The sequence below is a fragment of the Zootoca vivipara genome, chromosome 9, assembly GCF_965207765.1.
Source record: "Zootoca vivipara chromosome 9, rZooViv2.hap1.1, whole genome shotgun sequence".
Taxonomy (NCBI): domain Eukaryota; kingdom Metazoa; phylum Chordata; class Lepidosauria; order Squamata; family Lacertidae; genus Zootoca; species Zootoca vivipara.
Window position 1 is genome coordinate 47,077,229 of NC_142592.1, and position 22,363 is coordinate 47,099,591.

The window sequence follows — 22,363 nt, forward strand, 5'->3', positions numbered from 1 at the left end:
AAGTACGCTTCGGTTTGAGTACTTTCAGTTTAAGTACTCCGTGGACACGTCTGGAACGGATTAATCCACTTTCCATTACTTTCAATGGGAAAGTTCGCTTCAGGTTAAGTACGGACTTACAGAACCAATTACACTCATATTTCAGGTTAACTATGCTTCAGGTTGAGTACTCCGTGACCCGTCTGGAACGGATTAATCCACTTTCCATGACTTTCAATGGAAAAGTTCACTTCAGGTTAAGTACGCTTCAGGTTAAGTGCAGACTTCCGGAACCAATTGTGTACTTAAACCGAGGTACCACTGTATTTTCTACTTGCTCAGTAAGGCTAAGTACCGTAGGTTGAAGTCAAGCATAGCCCAGTCTCCTATCTTTATCAGCAAACCTCTGTGTTTGTGTGAGTATAAGTCATTGTGCCCTGTAGCCAGATACAGTAGTGGCAAAATGTCTCATTCTCACATCCTCCCTCTATTTCACAGCTGGGCCCTCTCTGTGCCCGCCATACAGAGAATGGAATCTTCCTCAGTAAAAGTTAGAGGAGAGCAGAATTCTGGGAATAATCTCACACATCACTTCTCTGAACATGATTATGTGGGAGAAACAATCCTTAGCTGACCAAAAAGTTTCATCACTGGATTCACCTGGCAGATTTTAGGTTTGGCACAGAGATGTTTCCAAACCCTGGGGATCCAATCTGCTTATGCATTGTGGTGCTTTATATTACAAGATCAACCCCTGCTTTATAGGAATTCAGCACAGCCTACATTTTAACACATGGGTTGTGTCGGATTTTTTGAATAGTCAAGTTACTTTAGAGCCGGTCTAATGTAAATACTGTCTGTTTAAGAGAAACAGGTGCCGGTGTTTCTGTTAATTGCCCACAGGCGTGGGCTCTGTTTCTTGTATATAAGGCTCTGCCAGAAAGCCTTCTGTATCTCTTAGTTAGATCTTTCATGCACACGAAAGCTCATACCAAAATAAAAACTTAGTTGGTCTTTAAGGTGCTACTGAAGGAATTTTTTTATTTTTACTTCGATCCAGACCAACACGGCTACCTACCTGTAATTAGATCTTTCAGTTTGATTCATCTCTAAGTAGATCACTCTCTCAGTTGTTCTTAGTTTAAGAGATTCCTTAGTTGATTCTTAGTATGATTGCTTAGTTATAATGCTAGAATGCTGTTAATTCTCGGGTAGTTTAATGGGAGTTATGTGGGAGTTTGTGGGTAGATAAGATTGCTAAGAGAAAAAGCATTTATCTTTAGTTTAAAGTCTCTTTAGAGTCAGTTTGTTTTTCAGTTAAAGAAACCCAACCGTTTGTATTTTCATCTGCATACTTTTACAAGTGTGCAGCTACTAAGGGGTTTCATATAAGGGAAATAATACCCTACGCTCTTGGTGGTGTTTTCTTAGCCAGGTCAACTTCTGACTGCGTATACTCTGCGTGAAGTGTACTTTAAAGGGCCGCTGTAAAACTGGGATATATGATTTAGGTTAAGCAGGTTTCAATATCCAGTTTTCTCCAATATTATTCTTATCATATATATATTATTATCCAATAGGTTGGGCTGCCAAAACCTCTAGCTTGCTCCTATGTAGCCTGTACAAAAGTTACTGATGTCATTTGCCTCTACCCAAATAAATGCAGACCTCCCAACCCTAGCTGTTATCAACCACTGCCATAAGCACAATACCCACAAGCAATTTGATTTATTAAGAAAGAAAGACCAATGGAGCTATACAACTTTAAATAAAGTAAGGGACACTGAGATTTCAAGCAAAAATTCCACTCCAGGGAAGGAGGTGTGTCGAGGTTGGTTTTGGCAGCAAGTATAGTTTGCAATGGCTTTGGTGCTGCACAGCTTTTATACTTAGCTGGATGGTGCCTTATAAAGAGAATTACTGTTATTAGGAGGCAGGCAAGTGGTTGTTTTTCTAAACCATTGCTTTGTCTAATATGTTTCAGATTTCTGCAAGCACTGCCAAAGTCTCTATTTGTTCCTTTTTTCTCCTTCTTCTAAAGATATTTTAACCAGTCTTATGACTGAGATGTTGCAGCCAAGAAAAGCAAACCAGAGCAGATTCTTAACATTACATAACAAGAGGTCAGTTGGCAAAGGAGTGTCCAGAGCAACAGGTTTAAGGAAAAGCTGCTCATGGCTAGAAAGTTCAGGAGAGAGCGCAAGTGAAGGCAATGAAGCCACTTTTATTTCTCCCTCCCTCCCTCTCCACAGTCAGCAGGCATAATCTAACCAGGCTCAAGGGGTCCAAGAATTAGTTGCCCCTATATAATTATCAGATTTGTCACTGCCTTGCTTTAGCTCTCTCTGGGGGATTTGGGCATTTATTGGCACTGTCAGCTAAGAAAGCAAGAGATTTGGAGTTCATGATCGTGAACTGATATTTCATGTGGCAAAGTAACATGTGGGGAGCAAGTCAGGTGGCTGTGTCAAGATGCATCTCCATTCCAAACAAATATATTGAAAATGAGTATATATAAAAAAGCCCTTGTGCTGCAATGGCTGCTGACCCAGTCTAAGGGTAGGCGACACTTGCAACCCAGCAGCACGGTGACTCCTTCCTCCCCCCAGACCCATGCAATGTTTGTTTCGGCCATTGGCCCCTTCACCTGTTCGCCGCGGTGTTCTCTGGGTTCCCATAGGACCCAGGTTTGAATCTGCACTAATCCACGGCCACTTGGATGGTGGGGCCAGGGAGCAGACCTGGCTGCTGAAGTTTTCTCTCTGGTCCGCTCCCAGGGCATTTAAATGGGCTTTTGCTGCTCTCAATCGGAACAGGATGTAGGAAACCAAGGTTCAACTCCTGCCTCAGCCTTGAAGCTTACTGGGTGACCTTGGACCAGTCTCAGCCTAACCTACTTCACAGGGTTGATGTGAGGATAAAATGGAGGGGGGGCAACCTTGAGCTCCTTGGAGGAAGGTGGGATATAAATGGGATAACAATAATACTCACAACCACCTCAACAGTAGTAACTCCCCAACTCTCATGTCCTCACCTCTCAGGTACAATCAAACACCAACACTGATAGCATTTTGACATCAGGTCACCAGGCATTTGATAAAGTTGTGTCCCTCACTTGGCTGATGCAGTTGTTTGTTTGGTTGTTTGTTTACATAGTTATAGCATACTGTTTGTTTTTACATTAAGTTATATTGAAATGAAATATTGTTTTCTTGTAATTTAATGTTGTTTCTTGTTCTGAGACTGAGTGAAGACTGAGTAACAGGTTATAAATAGTCTAAATAAATATTGGCATGGTCACACCACTGGTTTCCTACATAAAAAGGTGGCATGCATGAACTGTTTTCATGGTATGCCTTGGCTACAGAGTGAAATGGTCTCTAAACTAGGTTGTCAGAGTGACAGCTACCCCTCCTGTATAGGGAGCAGCAACTCACAACTGAGAAAAGCCCAGAAGGCAAATAATATTCTGTTCTGTAGCACCTGGGGTAGAATGGGAAGTTATCTCTAAGGACTGTTGCACATGTATGTGTCAACTTTGTGTTTTGAGAGACTGTGGGCCAAACTATTGTGAGACACTATTCACACAATTAATAATGGCAGGTGTTCATGGTGAGTACTGGGACCCACAGGGTAGGTAGGCTTTAACCCTTTGCTATTCCACTGAAGCCCCTAGCCAGATCCACCCACCCCTGGCCACACAAGCTATTTGCATTGGGAAAAGAGCTCCCATTCATTCACAACAATGGAAGACTTTATTCCAGTGCTAATAGGGTAAAATAAATAAAAAAAATGCATTTTTAGAAGCAACACATTAAAAAGTACTGGGAAAGTTTGTGTGTTCTATAAAAAAAATAATTAGCAAATTGATGCTAACAAATTTATGAGATCACATATATGAAACTGGTCCAAAACTAGACGGATCCCTTCATTCGTAGTTGGCATATCATGGAGTTTCATGAGATCTATTTTCAGATAATGGCTTTTGCTGCCTTAATGCAGTATGATAGTACCTTCATTTGTTTGACGGTATATTGCATCGTCCCAAAAGGTCCATCCTTCATAAGCTTCTTGCCCACTACCTTGGCTCGGATGACTGTAATGAAAAGAGAAGGGTTTATGAACAACGCTGGCACCAGGTCAATAACATCTCTGGCCTCTAGTTCAGCACTGAAGACAGTATGTATCAACAAAATGTATCAACTGTCCCAGAGTTATCTCCTAATTATTTAATTTCTATGCAAACTTAGACTTTTAGCATAGTGGCACCAGTATTTTGGAACACTGTTTCTATTGAAATCATACAGGCCCCTACAATTTAATATTTCATCAGCTTCTGAAAACATTTTTGTTTCACCAAGTATTTTTATAGAATTCATTTAATTCAGTGTTGGTCATTTGCTCTGTATTTTATTATTTTATAATCTTACAATGTTTAAAAGATTTGCAGAACACTGCCATGATATTTTTCTTAAGAGCTGGTGGTTTATAAATATTCTTAGAAACAACCAACCAAAACTGTTTAATGAATAACATAAGCTACAGGGCAGGGAAGACTTTTGTGTGTGTGTGTGTGTGTGTGTGTGTGTGTGTGTGTGTGTGTGTGTCCAAGTGCATAATTGGTACATACATGTCACATATCAAAGAAAATTTGAAAATTATCATTAACAGCCAAGTTTCCAGGGTGTGGTTTTTACGATTACTTAGCTTACACTTGAAATAGAGAAAATTCCTTACAGAAGTTTCCCCCTCTACTATGTGGCTATACTGTTCCATTGGTAGTGCTAGAGAGCCACACTCCCAGTAAATGGATATGCTAAGATGGACTCACCCCAAATACCAGAGATGTCTTGAATCAGCATGTTTTCTTGATCCCTTCCCTCAACAGGTCTCATCTGCCAAGCACCTTTAACAAGTTTCGTTCACAGACCAGTGAGAGGCAGACTTGACTCTGCTGATGGCATGGGATAGGAAACCATTTACTGCTGGAGAAGGGAGAGACTTTATTTCTGTACAAAAACAGGAAGCTGACCCACTAAGGCCTGCTACTTTGAAATAAGTGTGTTGGCTTTTATCAATTAAGATTTGTCACCTAATTTCACCTAAAGCCAGATTGAAAGGTTCCTTCTAAGCCAGGACATCTGAGGAGTTTTAGTGAGTTTCTAGACTAGTGGAATTTCTCAGGGAGGAATGCACATTCATTAATTCCAAATTCCTTCTGCAAATACAGATAAGCCAAAGCCACAATATATATGCAGGGTGAGGGCAGGATAGGGGCCAAGTTAGACTACTTCTCTGTAACTTTAATAAAGGCTAACAAAATGCTTTTTACAATTTCTCCTTTCCTGCGAATATTATCTTCAGATTCCATCAATCATGGGTGAATTGTACTGACCCAGATCTTAATTGTTCATAAATATTTACCCAAGGGAAGCAAGGAATATGATTAGAATTTGCTTTGGCTCAAATGCAGGCTTGTGACCTTTTCCTTTAAAAAGAGGAATAATGGCGAAGTTTATTTACTAAAGGAGACATTCACCCGACTGCCTGGGGCTTCTGTAAAGTCCACATACCTTTGAACATGACACAAATTCATTTTTCAGTATACACAGCCTGAGACAAAAGCCAAGCTTTTATATTTAATTTTGTGACAGCTCTGAAGCAAAATAACCTGCTTTATGAAACAGCTACTGTCGTTTTTATTCTTCCTGACCTAAGAAATGAGTTTGCAGCATTATCTAGGAAATCAACTATGGCCCAATATGTATCCATAGCTAGATTCTTTTCAGGGTGTGTCATGCTTGGGCACAGATGAGTCCCAGCATGGTGATGTTACCGACCCATAGTTCTGCTTGGAGGACTAGTTTTGTACAGTATTAAGTTTGCGGATTCTGACAGATTGATCACCTCTGCCAGCGCCCAAGTCTTATCCCATGGAAACACACCATTTAAGCACAATTCCATTTCTGTGGCAATCCTAGATTCAACTGCTGGTTACCCTCCTCCCTGTCCTACAAACAAATGAAAACCAACGTAGTGTTACAATGTTATGCAATTCTATTGCTTTTACTCAGATCTGAAAAGAATGGAAGTTCAGAATGTGACCTGGACTTTAGGAAAGTTTCTCTTTGAGACAATAATGTTTGTGCAGAGAGTGTGAATTTCAAAAGGCATATCCTGATATTTACACAAGTCTTAGACTTTGTGTTCTGAGAGGTGCCAGGGATTCTCATGCCAAAAACGACAGGGGCACAGAGCTCAGCTTCCTTACAGATGAACAACAGCAGTATTTCCCTATGTCACCCATATTTTGCAGACTAGTCTTGCCTCCGTTCGAGATGTCAAACACAGTATAGAATCATGCTCTTTTGTCTTTAAAGTGGCAGAGAAAAGAAAGATTCTTGCAGATGCAGCTATTTGGGTTTGTAGAAGAAGAGGAGGAGGGGGAGAAATTGTGTCTGCCTAAATTTGCCCTTCTGGGTTACAGGAGAGCTAAGAAGTCTCACTTCATATTGAATTCTGTAAAAACCTACCACACAAACACAGACACACCAATTAAAATACATTAAAGAATGTACCATTGCAGGTAGGCTAAAGCAAGTTAAATAAGTACTGATTAATATGGGACTCTTCCTTTGTTTCTTCTTCATTTAAGTGACTGCATAAATACTAGTGTGGTGTGTAGCCTTCAAAAATATGTTCATCCACCCCTGAAAGCAAGTCTAAATGTTATTTTGAGCAGTCTGTTGCCAGAACTGGTCTTTTAGGGTACCAAAATGGGACACAAGGGCATAATTGAGCAAGTAAATAAATCTTCCTAAATCCCACAGTGAAGCCACTAGTGCTGCTGAGCTGGTACAAAGGTGGCATAGAATGCTATGAAGGAAGGAGGTGCCACTGCCTGGCATTCCAATACTAAGTGCCTGGCACTCATGGGATCTCTGGTAGGAACCAAGGCTCATTGCCTCTGCTCCACCTGCTAGAAATGCATGTTGTTGATTTGTAAGGCCACAGCAAAAGGGTATTTTAGGAGAAGGTTGTAAATGGTCAAAGCTCCAATCCACAAACCACTTAATCCAGAATAATTTCATAGAAATCACAGAAGCTATTCTTAACAAAGTGGTTACTTCGAAATGACTGCCTTGCATTTACACATAGTACTTAAGACATGAAATATACTCTCTCTGTACGTTTTTAGCAGATAGTTGTGCACATGCAGGCACAGTTTCTCTTGCAAAACCCCATCACCTGCTATCTGGAGATATTTCAAACATCCTTCTTTGCTCACATACAGAAGCTTATTTCCAAAATATATTTACATAAGCCCTTTCAAACCCCCTGCCCCACATCATTAACATGTGAGGGGGCAATGAGAACTCACCTGTTAGCCACAACCCAACCACTGCAACACCCACTAGTCACTCACTGGCCATGAATTTGGTGGCAATGTGAAGAGGCCCATTGAGCAGATGTGCATAAGTTGGCCTCCTCTACACAAGCAAGTGGCCAGAATTTCCTAGGAGGAGAACTACACTCATCCAAGTTGCAAGTGTGGAGATCTCTACACTACCACTGAAATTGTGACCTCTGAAGGGCACGTCTGGCTGCCATTAGGCAAGCACCACTGAATATGTGATAGGATAATCACACACAAAAGGCTTTTTTGAGTTCTTATGTAAAATCCAACAGCAATCAATGTATGCAAATGTATAGATTTATGTAACATCGCAAAACTAACACTAAGCAGTAAGTGCTTTAGATAGATCCACATAGCTTGTGAGCCAGCAGTAGTCTGTTACTTGTGCATGGTGGTTCACTAAAGGCTCAAAGAATTTCCGTAAGAGAGCTGGGGTGGCGCAGTGGTTTGGGCTCGGACCTGGGGGAGCAGGGTTCAAATCCCTGCTCAGCCATTAAACTGAGGGCTAGTCAGCCTAACTTATGTCAGAGTTATTGTGAGGATATGCATGCTACATTGAGCTCCTCGGAAGAAAGGTGAGATATAAATGTAAAATAAAAATAAGAAAGAGCATACTGAATCAAATATAACATCTGCTCTAACAACTCATTGGGTTCTGAATCTGCATTAACTTCTGCTGTGTTTTCCGACTTTATTAGTCACAGTTACCTCAAGAAAAAAAGAGAGGCTCCTAAATATTATTTCATCAACATACTGCATGCTAACCAGTAAAAAGACACCTTGAACACCCTTCTTAACTCTCTCATTTCCTCTGGAGTCCTATTACAGTCCTACTATTACTGATGGGAAATTTTATCCCACACAAGTGGACACCAAAATAGCAGCATATTTTTAAACCGCAGCTACTTTGAAGTGGTGCCTATGAAAACATTCTGTGAAGAATGTTTCTGAGTACTTTGGGGTTTTGGGTCGAGTCATTTTGTGGGATCAGAGCAGCTGACAAGGTCTCACGGATGATTTGTAATTATTTATGTAATATTAAATTGGATAGGCATATAAATCTCAGATAAGATAAGCGTGGCAGCTATGCTATGGTCCAAAAACAACCCCAAAAGGCCAACTCTTTATAATAACTGATTGTCACTGAAGAATATAGTTGCAGTTATTTACATTGAAAATATACATTTTCCATATGCTTGGGCAGATATTTTAAAAAGCGGGGGTTTTTTTTGGAAATTAATAGTCCACACACATTCACACACAAAAAAGGTTGACTGTCTCGGTCAACTCTCCAAGTCAGAGCTATAAAGCATGGGTGCCAAAAAGAAAGTACGCATATATCTTTGCAATTCTGCTTGCAATTTTAAAACAGCAGATAAATATAGTCATACCTTAGCCCTTGCATCTGATCTTTTACTGTGGGTTTTGCATTAGCAGCCAACATCTGCTGGGTTGTTGTCAATGCACGTGCAAAGCTCAAGGCAAGCAGACATTCAATCTCTGCCTGCCTGGAGTTTGACATTTTTGGGCTAACCAATTAGATTTTATTTCTTCTCATAACTTTCTTTCTTTCTTTCTTTCTTTCTTTCTTTCTTTCTTTCTTTTATTAATTGCTTCCTCAAAGCATACATAAAACAATTTCATATATGAAAACAATCCATTTACTTAGCCTGATCTCTCCATTAACTTAGGGGAGGAGCGGGGGAGAAAAGGCTGCATCCCCAAAACAGGCTAGGAGGGACCCCTCCCACAGACATACAGAAAGGACCCTTGGGGTAACAAGGTCTTTGCTGGGGGTGTTGAGACTTCCATACCCCACTTACCCAGAAATCACTCTCTCCGTTAAATTGGATCAACTGTGGAGGTGTGCATGCATGGAGGTGTTGTTGTTTTTAAAGGTGATCTTTCAAGTACTACCCAGTTCTTATATTGTGTGATAAATATGTAACAGTGCACATGACTTAAGACACACACACACATACTTTTTATTGCACTTCAAATTGGCATGCAACATGGAATGGTTTTGCAAACAAGGGAGATACAGAGTTGTTTCTCATGAATGATAATTGCATTTGTGAAAAATACCAGTACAGGAATGTTTTGCAAACTAAAGGAGCTTAAGTGTGGATTGCTCCTATATTTGTATATCAAATATTGGACCCCTGATCAGCCCAGCTTGGGAGCAGGAAGGTGCCACAGGGTTCTGTCTTGGGCCCAGTCTTATTCAACATCTTTATCAATGACTTGGATGATGGGCTTGAGGGCATCCTGAGCAAGTTTGCAGATGACACCAAATTGGGAGGGGTGGCTAATACCCCAGAGGACAGGATCACACTTCAAAATGACCTTAACAGATTAGACAACTAGGCCAAAGCAAACAAGATGAATTTTAACCGGGAGAAATGTAAAGTACTACACTTGGGCAAAAAATAATAATATGAAAGGCACAAATACAGGATGGGTGACACCTGGCTTGAGAGCAGTACATGTGAAAAGGATCTAGGAGTCTTGGTAGACCACAAACTTGACATGAGTCAACAGTGTGATGCAGCAGCTTAAAAAGCCAATGCAATTCTGGGCTGCATCAATAGGAGTATAGCATCTAGATCAAGGGAAGTAATAGTACCGCAGTATTCTGCTCTGGTCAGACCTCACCTGGAATACTGTGTCCAGTTCTGGGCACCACAGTTCAAGGAGGATATTGACAGGCTGGAACGTGCCCAGAGGAGGGCAACCAAAATGGTCAAATGCCTGGAAACAATGCCTTATGAGGAACGGCTTAGGGAGCTGGGTATGTTTAGCCTGGAGAAGAGAAGGTTAAGGGGTGATATGATAGCCATGTTCAAATATATAAAAGGGTGTCATATAGAGGAGGGTGAAAGGTTGTTTTCTGCTGCTCCAGAGAAGCGGACACGGAGCAATGGATTCAAACTACAAGAAAGAAGATTCCACCTAAACATTAGGAAGAACTTCCTGACAGTAAGAGCTGTTCTACAGTGGAATTTGCTGCCAAGGAGTGTGGTAGAGTCTCCTTCTTTGGAGGTCTTTAAGCGGAAGCTTGACAGCCATCTGTCAGGAATGCTTTGATGGTGTTTCCTGCTTGGCAGGAGGTTGGACTGGATGGCCCTTGTGGTCTCTTCCAGCTCTATGATTCTATGTTGCAGCTGTCTTGCAACTGGAATGGCGTTCTCTTATGACCCATCAAGTGTGGATTGCAATCTTTCCATATTTACTGATTTCTAACAGCTTTGGGGGGTAAGATTAGAGACATAACAAAAATGGCCCGCAGGGAATACCATGTTGAGCTGACTCCATAGCTTGTGACTGTACAGAAAGAGCAGAGGGGAATTCTATTCTGACAGGAGAACAAGCCTCAATAGTTTATGAGAGAAGCAGAATGATGTTCAGTGACGGTTAGTATCATTTGCACAGCTGGGGAGGTGGATGAATTATTTCAAGTGACAGGGATTCTTTTGTTCAAAGTTGAATGGATAATGCCTTTAGCTGTCAGTAACACTAACTGCTCGATCCTGTGCATGGTGTGCACTGGCAGGAGGCAAAGCCAGCTGTGTTCTTGCCAGGCACATAATGTAACTTCTGCAGAGGAAGGTACAGGTGGAAGCCTTAAAAAACCTACATAGGACTGAACTGCTCAGACTGTACAATTTTTAAAAGCTCACCTAAGAAAAGGGTTGCAACTGAGCAACAATTTTGGATAGCACCGGCCCTACCATTAGGCACAGTAAGGAAGCAGATTTCAGGTGTCCTGAAAGAACAGCAAATTTTTAGTTATTTAATTTGCTATCATTATATTTTACTGCCAGAGACAGGGTGGAAATGGAGCTTCTAGGATTTACTTCCACGGGTGCCAAAGTAACTTGGCTGGTCTTGGGTTTTACACACCTTCATTTTGATGAGTGTGGAATATGGGTACCAGTTGTTGCTCCAACTTAAGCAGCAAAACATCTTGGGCAAGCTCTGTTTTTAGAAGCACCTATGACCAAAGGGCACTCCCATATTTCTGAAGAATCAGTGTGGCTAAAGATAAGATAAGATAAGATAAGATATCTTTATTGTCATTGTCCCCTTGCGGGAACAACGAAATTACTCGGTTGCTACATCCACTCAGATAAAGCATTCCGCATAATCCAAAATTACAAAAAGCTAATTAAAAACAGTAATTATACTACAAAATGACAAGTAAAATAAGATGACTTCAAAGTCCGGGCTTTCCATTTAAGGCCAAAATTGCTCTACAGAAGAAACTGTTCCTGAGACGGCTCGTTCTTGCCTGCATTGTTCTATATCTCCGTCCTGATGGCAGGAGCTGAAAGAAATGGTGACCAGGGTGCGTTGGATCTCTTGATATATCTAGTGCTTTTCTATGGCACCTGGTGGTGTAAATTTGTTCTAAGGTGGTGAGTGAGCAGCCAATAATGCTCTCTGCTGTTTTAATAATTCTACACAGCCCTGCTCTGTCCTGGGAAGTACAGCTTCCGTACCACACACATAAACCGTACGTGAGCACGCTCTGTATGGCACAGTGATAGAAGGCAAGCAGCAGCTTTTGTGGAAGATGGTTTTTCCTTAAAATTCTCAAAAAATACAGTCTCTGCTGCGCCTTCTTCACAAGCCCCCTTGTATTAACACTCCAGGACAGATCCTCCTGTAACTCAATGCCTAGAAATCTAAACGTTGTTACCCTCTCCACACAAATTCCATCAATCAAGAGTGGCTGGACCTCGTTCTTCTGTCTCCTAAAGTCCACCACAAGCTCCTTAGTTTTCTTTGTGTTTATGAGCAAGTTGTTGACTCTGCACCACTCTGTCAGCCGCTCCACCTCATCTCTATACTCAGTTTCACCCTCCTTATCAGAGATGAGCCCGATGACGGTTGTGTCATCTGCAAATTTGACAACCCTATTTCTAGGGTGGGCAGCGACACAATCATATGTATAAAGAGTATAAAGGAGCGGACTAAGCACGCATCCTTGTGGTGTTCCTGTGTTAGTCCTAAGCATGTTTGACATATAAGGGCCCAACCGGACCCTCTGGGAGCGATCTGAGAGAAAGTCCAGTATCCACCCACAGAGTGATCGCGGGAGCCCCAGATTTCCCAGTTTAGTTATCAGACGTCGCGGTAGAATGGTATTGAATGCCGAGCTGAAATCTACAAAAAGCAGTCTGGCGTAGCTCCCCCGCTGCTCCAAATGTGCAAGAACAGCTTGGAGGGCAATCGCCACGGCATCCTCTGTTGATCTTTTCGTTTTGTAGGCAAATTGGAATGTGTCCAATCCCTCTGGTAGGCAGGCAATGACATAAAGCACACAGTGTGGTTTGGGGGGGGGGGGAATCCATTATAGTGATCATTCTGATAAGCCTTGCTCAACGTTTATCAGATAGCAATTCTGTGCATGTGTATTCGGGCTCACCCTGATAGAGTCCCATAATGCTCAACAAGAAGAATGGGAATCATCAGAGGGAAACAAGTGAACCTTTTTTTCAGGGACACTCAGCTGTACATGCAGGAAATCATTCTCACTGGTCCGTGCCCAGAATTGGTGAAAACTGTCACTAAGGGCCAAATTCTGTGGGACACTAATCACATAGTTTGCCACTGAGTGCAAGCTTTTAGTTTTATCAGTTGCCAGTACAAGGGGTCCAGTCCAGATGTGGACCCTGCTGTGCAAGCAGAGGGCTTTACCCTCAGTCCCCACCCCTTGTTGTGGTCTGGATTAGGGCCCCTTGTCTCCAGTTTGGTTTGAAATAACAAGTACCCAGCTGGGGTTCTAATATATGTGATTGTTGTTGTTGTTTGTCCTCTTTAATTTATGTTTTCATTTTGTTTAGTTTATCTATACTATTTCTAGGGGGGAAATTAAATACCTTTTTTAAGGAATCAGTGAACAGTTAAACACTCAGTAGTTAGCAAATGCCAAGGTGTTAGTGTTGGTGTTTTACACTCCCTGTGGGTTTTCATTAGAGATTCTATTGTGACCTCACTTCTGTAGCTAGAGATCTGTATCAGAAGTTCCTGAAAGGCATGGTTTTTATAAAAGCTGTATTTATATTATATTAAACCTCTAGATCAGGCATCCCCAAACTTCGGCCCTCCAGCTGTTTTGGACTACAATTCCCATCATCCATGACCACTGATCCCTTAGCTAGGGATCATGGGAGTTGTAGGCCAAAACATCTGGAGGGCCGCAGTTTGGGGATGCCTGCTCTAGATGTTTGGACTACAGCTCCTGTCATCCATGGTTTAGAGAAACTGCATTTATGTTAAATTAACTGTTAATTTATCATAAATACAGCTTTTAAAAAAACAGATGGGAGGTGGCTGATGGGAGATGTGGTGGCCATTAATATACCCTGTGGTAGTGAATTGTGTAGTGTAATAATGGGCTGTGTAAACTAGTACTTGCTCTTGTCTGTCTTCCCAATTGGCCTTTTCCACACCATGTATACTTTTCCAGAATATAATGGGTTAGGAAGCAAGGTATTATCAAAGCACTTGCATACTGGAATAGAATAATATTGCAATAGATTGTTGATAAATGAAGATATAGTGAGTTATATCCAACACTGTGTGAGAGGACTTTTGCTTGTGCAACACCATTTCCCCTTCCTTTCCTCCCTCATGCCCCCCCTAATCTCCTCCAGAGTATTTCCCAATACTCTGGAGCAAATTTTGAGGTGTGCAGAGCGGGAGAGGAAGCGGAAACTCTGTTTTGCACATGTAAGTCTGTTGCGCAAACAGAACCACAGCATTGGGAATGTAGCTCAAAAATTCTCTCTATGTTAACCTTTCTTTTTGTAGCTGTGCTCTATTTGTCTGTTGCGCTAAGAGAATATTGGGGGTGGGGGTGGGATTTTGATTGGAAAAAGTACTGTATTATGGGGAAAGGGTTAAAGACCCTGTCTTCCACTGCCACTGTTTATAACCCTTTTTAACTTAAAAAAACAAAAAAAACATATTGAGACCTAATTGTGAAGGTCCTGAATGATTTATCTTGTATTGTAAGTTTATTTTAATTTTATTTTATTTAAAAATTCCTTCCAGTAGCACCTTAGAGACCAACTAAGTTTGTCATTGGTATGAGATTTTGTGTACATGCACACTTCTTCAGATACCTTATTTAGATACTTCTTCAGATACTTATTTTATGTAAAGCATTCATAGTACACCTTTCACACAAAGGTCCCAGGGCAGAAAACACATACTTATTAAAACAAAAACTGGCAATATAAAACTATAGCAAAATTCAACAACTGGTTTTAGCTGGACAGATCCTGAAGCTGAGGCTCCAATACTTTGGCCACCTCATGAGAAGAAAAGACTCCCTTGGGAAAGATGGAGGGCACAAGGAGAAGGGGACGACAGAGGATGAGATGGTTGGACAGTGTTCTCGAAGCAACCAACATGAGTCTGACCAAACTGCAGGAGGCAGTGGAAGACAGGAGTGCCTGGCGTGCTCTGATCCATGGGGTCACGAAGAGTCGGAAACGACTAAACAACAACAACAAAAGAGACTGATCCTATCCACAATAATGATTTCATACAAGCAGGTTCTAGATGCAATTAAATCATTGTGTGAACTCATCCACCCAGTGAGTTCATCAATGGAGCTCCACATAACCGTCTGCTAACTTAAGGCTTTAATTTCTGCATGCAGCTTGGTTTGTGCCTGCAGAAGGGTATTTGCTGTGAATGCTTTGTGCGACACAGGTGGCAGAGATAAAGGAAGCAGTAAAACCAGGCTAAGACAAATGAGGGAGGTCTTATCATGAGCTGTATAAAAGCTTTCCTTCATTCTACAGGGAACAGAGAATACTCAGAGCCTGCTTGAGAGAACAGCACGTAGGAGGCAGCTACCTGCGCCATAAAAGTAAAGCATATGTTGTTAGCCAGAGCATGTGTATTCCAAGAATCCTGAACTAACTATGGATTTAACCAGAACAGTATAAAAAGGAGGATGATTCTCAGATTGGCCACATCCAGACTAGCCACAGGACCCACCCAGACAGGAAGGTTTCCTGTTTTGGGTGCAAGTTTGCATGAGAAGCCGCTGTTTTCCCAGTTCTGGTGTATTCCTGTGTATTGCCACCCAGAGCTCCTTCTAGAGGGAGGTGTGGGACATAAGGTCAATAAATAATATTTCGGTGTGCTCTTCAGGTCCAATTGCCTTCTGAGTGCTGCCAGCCCAGTCTTGCCCTGATACAGGATACAAAATAACCTAAATTGTTGTGCTTTGGTCAAAACTTAGACTTAGCCTTTCAACAGACAGAGCTAAATTTAAATGGGGGAATATGTGTGGTGATTTATCCTTAATGTGTACATTTTTGACATGCATGGACATCTTAGTTTAAGGCCGCTTTCAAACAAGTGATCCTCTGTACACACTTCATTATGATACAGGCCAATGAGAATATTTAGTATGTGCTTCCACCTGTGTATCTGAATCAGTTTTATGTCAATGTGACCCACTGTTCTATTTACCACATTTCAGTAAATTCACAAACCATTGCCTCTTTTTACACAGCCAACAGTCTCTTCTTCATTCCATCCATTTCTTTGCACATCAAAGTGTCTCCTCCCCCCTTCTTTACTGGGAAGGAAAAAAAGCAGCAAAGAGACAGGATTCAGCCTGATGTGCATGATGGATATTCTCACACATCCATTGACTTGTTTCAAGGCACCCACATACCTAAGTGTTTCATTTCAAGAGCCAATAGGAAGACCAATTACGGCCAACAAAAACCATATGCCATTTCAATGAAATGAACTGGTGCACTGAGAACTTACTACTGTGGGGTCACTTATTGCCTTCCTGAAACATGCATCTGGTATTGATTGTTACCCAAGCCATCCAGTGAGCAATTATATGGCAAACAAATTGGAGCATATAAACAAAGATTGATTCTTCTTCTTCTTCTTTTCAATGAAGTGTAATTTGGAAGGGAAAGTGTGCAGAAAGGGTAGCATGTTCCATTATTTAAGTAAAATACCACATTGCCCCTCTGACCATAAACTATAGGCTAAACATCAAAGCAACGGGCAAGGCAGTAAAGAGTGTGTAGGGTAATGATGCAGCAAGAAGGTATTTAACTACTTAAGAGGCATCACTTTTTCCTTATAGAAGAATTACAGGTTTATTATAACATGCAGAGCAAGTAAGACAAAACTTTCATTTTAACAAACCAGTATTTAAATTGCAGGGTGCTGGGTTTTGAATAGTGTTCTAAATACCTGTTATTCCCTGTCTCATTGGCTCTCTTTACAGGAAACCTGTAATTCTCTCATATAAACTGTTGATTTCCTCTGCTTACTTCCGTTCCCAAACTTATAATACCACCTGCAGTCCTACCATATGCCTAGATCTAAACGGGCAGGTATCTAAGTAAAGGTTCTGCATCAACTCACTGGGAGTGAATTTCCCACAAAACCCAAGAAACCGGGCCACCTTCTTGACCTTTCCAGTGTGACCTTTTCCAAGAGAAAGTGTCAGAGTTCTTCACTGGCATGTCAGAGGGCCATCTCTCCTTTCTCCAAAACCTCACCCCACTGGGAAGAGTGCCAGGATTTCTGGAAGGAGACTAGACTTGACTGATCACATGTTTTGCACACATTTTTGCACGTAGCATCTACAGCGGTTAGCCGAAGAGGTGTTTGGAAACATGTAAGGACTTCAGGGGGACTGGGTGGGCCCCGCAAATTCTTTCCTGCATATTAGAAAACCTGCCCAAGTTGATAGATTAAGCAGCTGTCCAAGCCATAAGGAACACATACATATATATATCTTTAACTAGAACACAACTTATGCACACTCTGCTCTGCATTTTCTATTTGCATGGGGCCAGAGAATAGGCTGGCACTTAAACATCTAGATGGTTACCAACCCTGTCCGACCACACTTTCCCCTAAATACTAAATTTACAGAAATAACAAGCGAGAGTGTTATACTGTCATCGTACAGAGTGGTCTGGCTGCAAGAGGAAAACAACCTGTTTGGTCTCACTTTTTAAACCAGAGATGGGGAACCTGTGGCCTGCCAAATGTTGACAGACTCCAACTGCCATCATCCCTGACCATTGGCCATGCTGGTCAACAACATCAAGAGGGCCATAGGTTACCCATTCCTGAACAGACAGAGAGTCATAACCATTATGTACTCCAGCAAGGGAAAGGGAGAGTGCACATGCTTTGCATGTACATTCCTATCTGGTGGTTATTGTTTTGCAACAAATGGAATTAACTGGACACACCAAAGCTTACTAGCTTAAAGAGGGCCGTGTGCCTTCTGGTGGACTCCTGTTGATTTTGCTATAAAAGAAGGTTAAGGGGTGATATGATAGCCATGTTCAAATGTATAAAAGGATGTCATATGGAGGAGGGAGAAAGGTTGTTTTCTGCTGCTCCAGAGAAGCGGACACGGAGCAATGGATTCAAACTACAAGAAAGAAGATTCCACCTAAACATTAGGAAGAACTTCCTGAGAGTAAGAGCTGTTCGGCAGTGGAATTTGCTACCAAGGAGTGTGGTGGAGTCTCCTTCTTTGGAGGTCTTTAAGCAGAGGCTTGACAGGCATATGTCAAGAATGCTTTGATGGTGTTTCCTGCTCGGCAGGGGGTTGGACTGGATGGCCCTTGTGGTCTCCTCCAACTCTATGATTCTATGAAATTTATCCTGATTTCTCATACCTATTTGTCGAGCATTTAGCCTGATTTCTGTGCATCCCACACATTCTAAACCGCAAAAGTCCAATCCTTCTTTTAAAGTAGATTTGTTTCTCACACCATACATTTAAAACACATCACTTCTCACAAAGAATCCTGGGAACCATAGTTTCTAACGGGTGCTGTGAATTTAGCTCTGTGGTGGGTAAACTACAGTTCCCAGAATTCTGGGGGGGCGATGTGCTTTAAATGTATGGTGTGGATGTGATCTAGGGCAACAAAGCCCTTTAATCAGTTTTAATTGTGAAAACCTAAGGTTCTGTTATGAGCTTGAATCCCTCCTGTCAAATACTGACAGTCTAGAGGCCCCTTTATTCCATTAGGAAGCTGTGCTTTCTTGGCTCCAGTGGGAAATGTCCCTTACATTGCTAAAAGAAAATAATCTTTACATAGCGTAAGACTGTCTCTGAGTCTTGGTGGATGAGAATGCAGGTTACAAGGACCATTAACTTTTCCAAAACAGGGAAGCCTACTAGGTGCATTTCCTGAATGTCTGCACATCTGGGTAATTATTACCAGACAATCCACTTGACCGGCAGAAAGTTCAAATTTTCAGAACACCCAGACTGTGAATCGCCACACACCTATTCAAATGCATCCCTAACAATTGGCGACATGACAATCTGGGAGCAAGATAAAGATATCAGCTGACCATTTTTTGGTGCCGGATAAAATGTTTGTCACAAGCCCTGTGACTCATATTGTGACATGCCGCCAATTCTTGGTACTTCCGTGTGTACAAAGTCCTTTCATGTTGCTTCAGAGATGACCTCCTCAGTGGTGGCACCCATCTGTGGAACTCTTCCCCCAGAGAGTTAGCCTATGACTGAATCATGTATCTTTCTTTTTAATCTACTTTCAGCTCTAATAAATGCTGTTTCTTTTTAAGCTGTACTGCTGGTTTACACACACATCTTTCCCATTTAGCTCAACCCCCTGCTAGAGCATCCCTAACAGGTAGCAGCATTTCAGCCTCTGTCTAAAGACCTTCAATTCCTCCTGTCTTTACAAATGACCATTCCAGCTGGTGCTGGTCCTTTGCCAATCCCCAACTATCCCTGTACAAACCACTTGGGAGTGGCAAGTGAATCCCTGAGTATAGAGTGTCCCACTTTACAGAGGCCAGACCAAAGAAGAAGAGAGAGCAACGGGGGGGGCCTTGGAAGTTGCCCATGAAAACTAAGCCAACACAAGGGTCAGCTAGTCAGTCTTGACCTGCTATGGCATGATATATTTCAATTTCAATTCTAGTAATTATTTCTAAATTTGCATCTATGCATATACAGTATATTAGCATTTGCACACACACACACACACACACACACACACCCAACATTTGTCCTCTTTTTTTGTTATGCTAAACTGGCAACTCTAAATTAGTTGTGCAGGCTAGATTCTGTAGGTGTAAAGAGTGAGGAACTAGCTCTTTTCCCAGGAACATGCACACACCCCCTTTCTAGTTTTCCACTAATGTGCTGAACTAAAGGTTGCCATGTAGCTACATCCTCAGTGTGCAGAATTTGTTTGTTTGCTGCAATTTGCTATGCAGAATGTGTGTGTGTTTTACCAATTCTTACAAAACGCCTTAGAACAAGTCTGTATTCCCGTTTTATAGAACCCAGGTCAATTTATAGCAAAGATTTATGATCTGCTGTTCACCATTAAAAAAAAAATCAAAGTTAAATACCAGCTAAAACAAATTACAGCCAACAGAGCAGAATGGGTCCCATTTATATACCTCAGGTGTCTTTTAGCTGAGTAGTTGTGAGTTCTCAAAGATGCATGCCGCATCAGACATAGTGCAAATTCACATATGGGGTCATTCCTTTAAAATACATGTGACTTCTTCCCCATCTCATCCCTTTCATGGAGTTTAAAGGGATCTGTTCCCAGAAATGCATTAATGTGCACATCACATCTAATGTGGCACACACATTAATTTTTCCTCTCTTTGGATATGCATAACAGAGCGTGCATGTGCGCACGCACACACACAAGTAAAGTAAGACTTGGCCCTTGCAATCTTCCCATGGAAACCAGCAAAGGTTGCCCTGCAGCTGTGCCCTCCAGAGCACCCTCCCTTCCAAGGCTGAAGTATAACTATAGGGTGAAGAGGAAGGCGGAATTTTAATTAACCTATTAACAAAAATAAAAAGCTGGCTAAGCCATTGCGCAGCGACTCTTTCACTCCTACTCAGCCAGGGGTCATGGTCGTGGCGCTCAGGCACCTTCCAGGGCACGGGAAAAGTTTCCTGGTTGCATTCACATACCGTGCACAGCATAAAGGGGTGTGTGTTGTGGGGAGGGGGGGATCAGCGTGCCAGTTAATTAGCAATATGATCAGACAGCGAAACAGACAGCTGAGCAGTTCAGGAAGTCATCGAGGTCATTGCCGAGTGATGACAATACCTGCACAAAGTGCCGGGCACCCAGGCTAGGATGTTCAACAAGCATGCCAAGGCCATGGAAAATAGCCCCAGGGCTTGGGCAACAACCCAGGTTAAAGGCAGTTTGGATAGCTATGAAAGAGCATCTAGGTGAGTTGCCTTACCTACATACCCCCGTGGATTTTTCTTACTGTACTCTCCAACTTCCTTGATGTAGCTGATAAGCTGCCACCACAAGGACCTTAGAAAACCTCAGTCACCCAAGAAATAAAAGTCTGAGTGTAACTGTGTGTCACTAAGACAAGACAAAACATAAGAGCTAATATAGCTGGATTTCCCTCATTGCTGGCAAGGTTCCTATACCGATAATACACTACAAGACACATCAGGTTTCTACCTTTTATTTTCTGCTTGGTAGAGCTCCTGTGCCTCTTAACAGCTGTGTAAGAAAAGCAGAAATTTAGCAGATAAAGCTTTTATATTGCTATATCTGCATGTCAGGGAAAATTTCACCTGCTTATTTCTCCACCACCAGTCCATTTATCATTTATAGGTGCACATGGGTGGGTGGGAGAGTCTGGCAAGCCTAATGGCAGGCAGAAATCCAACATGTGCAGCTTGTGTTGGCATAGACATTGAGTGACAGGGAAGCTTTAGCTGCTGAATGTCTGCTTAACTAACATGCACATTTTAAAAGCTGAAAAAAGGCAAACAGAAAGTTGGCAACGCTAAACAGAATTCACTGTTAACCAAGAGATGGTGCTTGACTGATCAGAAAAAAGATTTACACAAGAAATGCAAATACTTCATTTTCTTACTTCAATCCTAGTCAATTCGGGCTATGGCACTGATTGAAGAAAATAGTCTTGGGGGGGGGGTTGTGTTGGGGAAAAGGCATCAGAATTGTTTCGCCTGTACTATGAAAAACAGAAAAATTCTGCAAGAAAAATGTTGGCAACTGAGAGCAAACACTACTGTCTTAAATCCTGTGTTAAAGTTCAAGTAATCCTGAGCCAACACTCCTGTACAAAAAAGTATAACTTATCCTCAAGTGGTGGTGACTTCAACATGTTTAAAATGTTGATGGGAGTGTAATCTACAGCATCTTAAAAAGCAGAGACATCACCTTGCTGACAAAGGTCCATATAGTTAAAGCTATGGTTTTCCCAGTAGTGATGTATGGAAGTAAGAGCTGGACCATAAAGAAAGGCTGATCGCTGAAGAATTGATGCTTTTGAATTATGGTTCTGAAGGAGACTCTTGAGAATCTCATGGACTGCAAGAAGACTCCCTGGAAAAGACCCTGATGTTGGGAAAGATTGAGGGCACAAGGAGAAGGGGGCACAGAAGACGAGATGGTTGGACAGTGTTCTTGAAGCTACCAACATGAGTCTGACCAAACTGTGGGAAGCAGTGGAAGACAGGAGTGCCTGGCGTGCTCTGGTCCATGGGGTCACGAAGAGTCGGACACGACTAAACAACTAAACAACAACATAGTTACAAAGGTCTGTGTGGTAGAGCAGAGTGAATTCACTTTATCAGAAGATTTGAGTAAGAAACGACATTTACCTTCCCGCCGGAGCAGTACCTATATATCTACTTGCACTTTGACGTGCTTTCGAACTGCTAGGTTGGCAGGAGCTGGGACTGAGCAACAGGAGCTCACCCCGTCGTGGGGATTTGAACCGCCAACCTTCTGACAAGCCCTAGGCTCTGTGGTTTAGAACACAGCGCCACCTGCATCATTGGAAAGGACAGTATGATTTAATATGGCAAAAAGGAAAACTTGGCAGTGTTAATTTCAAAAGACAGACTGGGAAGGAATAAAACGTACTGCACAGAGC

General features: G+C 41.9%; 2 protein-coding genes across 2 annotated transcripts in view; one reads left to right on the plus strand and one right to left on the minus strand.

The window, feature by feature from the left end:
* SYN3 (synapsin III) overlaps window positions 1-22,363 on the plus strand; it is a 176,181-nt gene that overhangs the window by 45,806 nt on the left and 108,012 nt on the right. The window lies entirely within an intron of this gene.
* TIMP3 (TIMP metallopeptidase inhibitor 3) overlaps window positions 1-22,363 on the minus strand; it is a 46,701-nt gene that overhangs the window by 5,333 nt on the left and 19,005 nt on the right. The window contains exon 2 of the mRNA XM_035128443.3: window positions 3,993-4,075. Coding sequence (XP_034984334.1) covers window positions 3,993-4,075 — 83 coding nt within the window. The remainder of the gene's footprint in view (window positions 1-3,992; window positions 4,076-22,363) is intronic.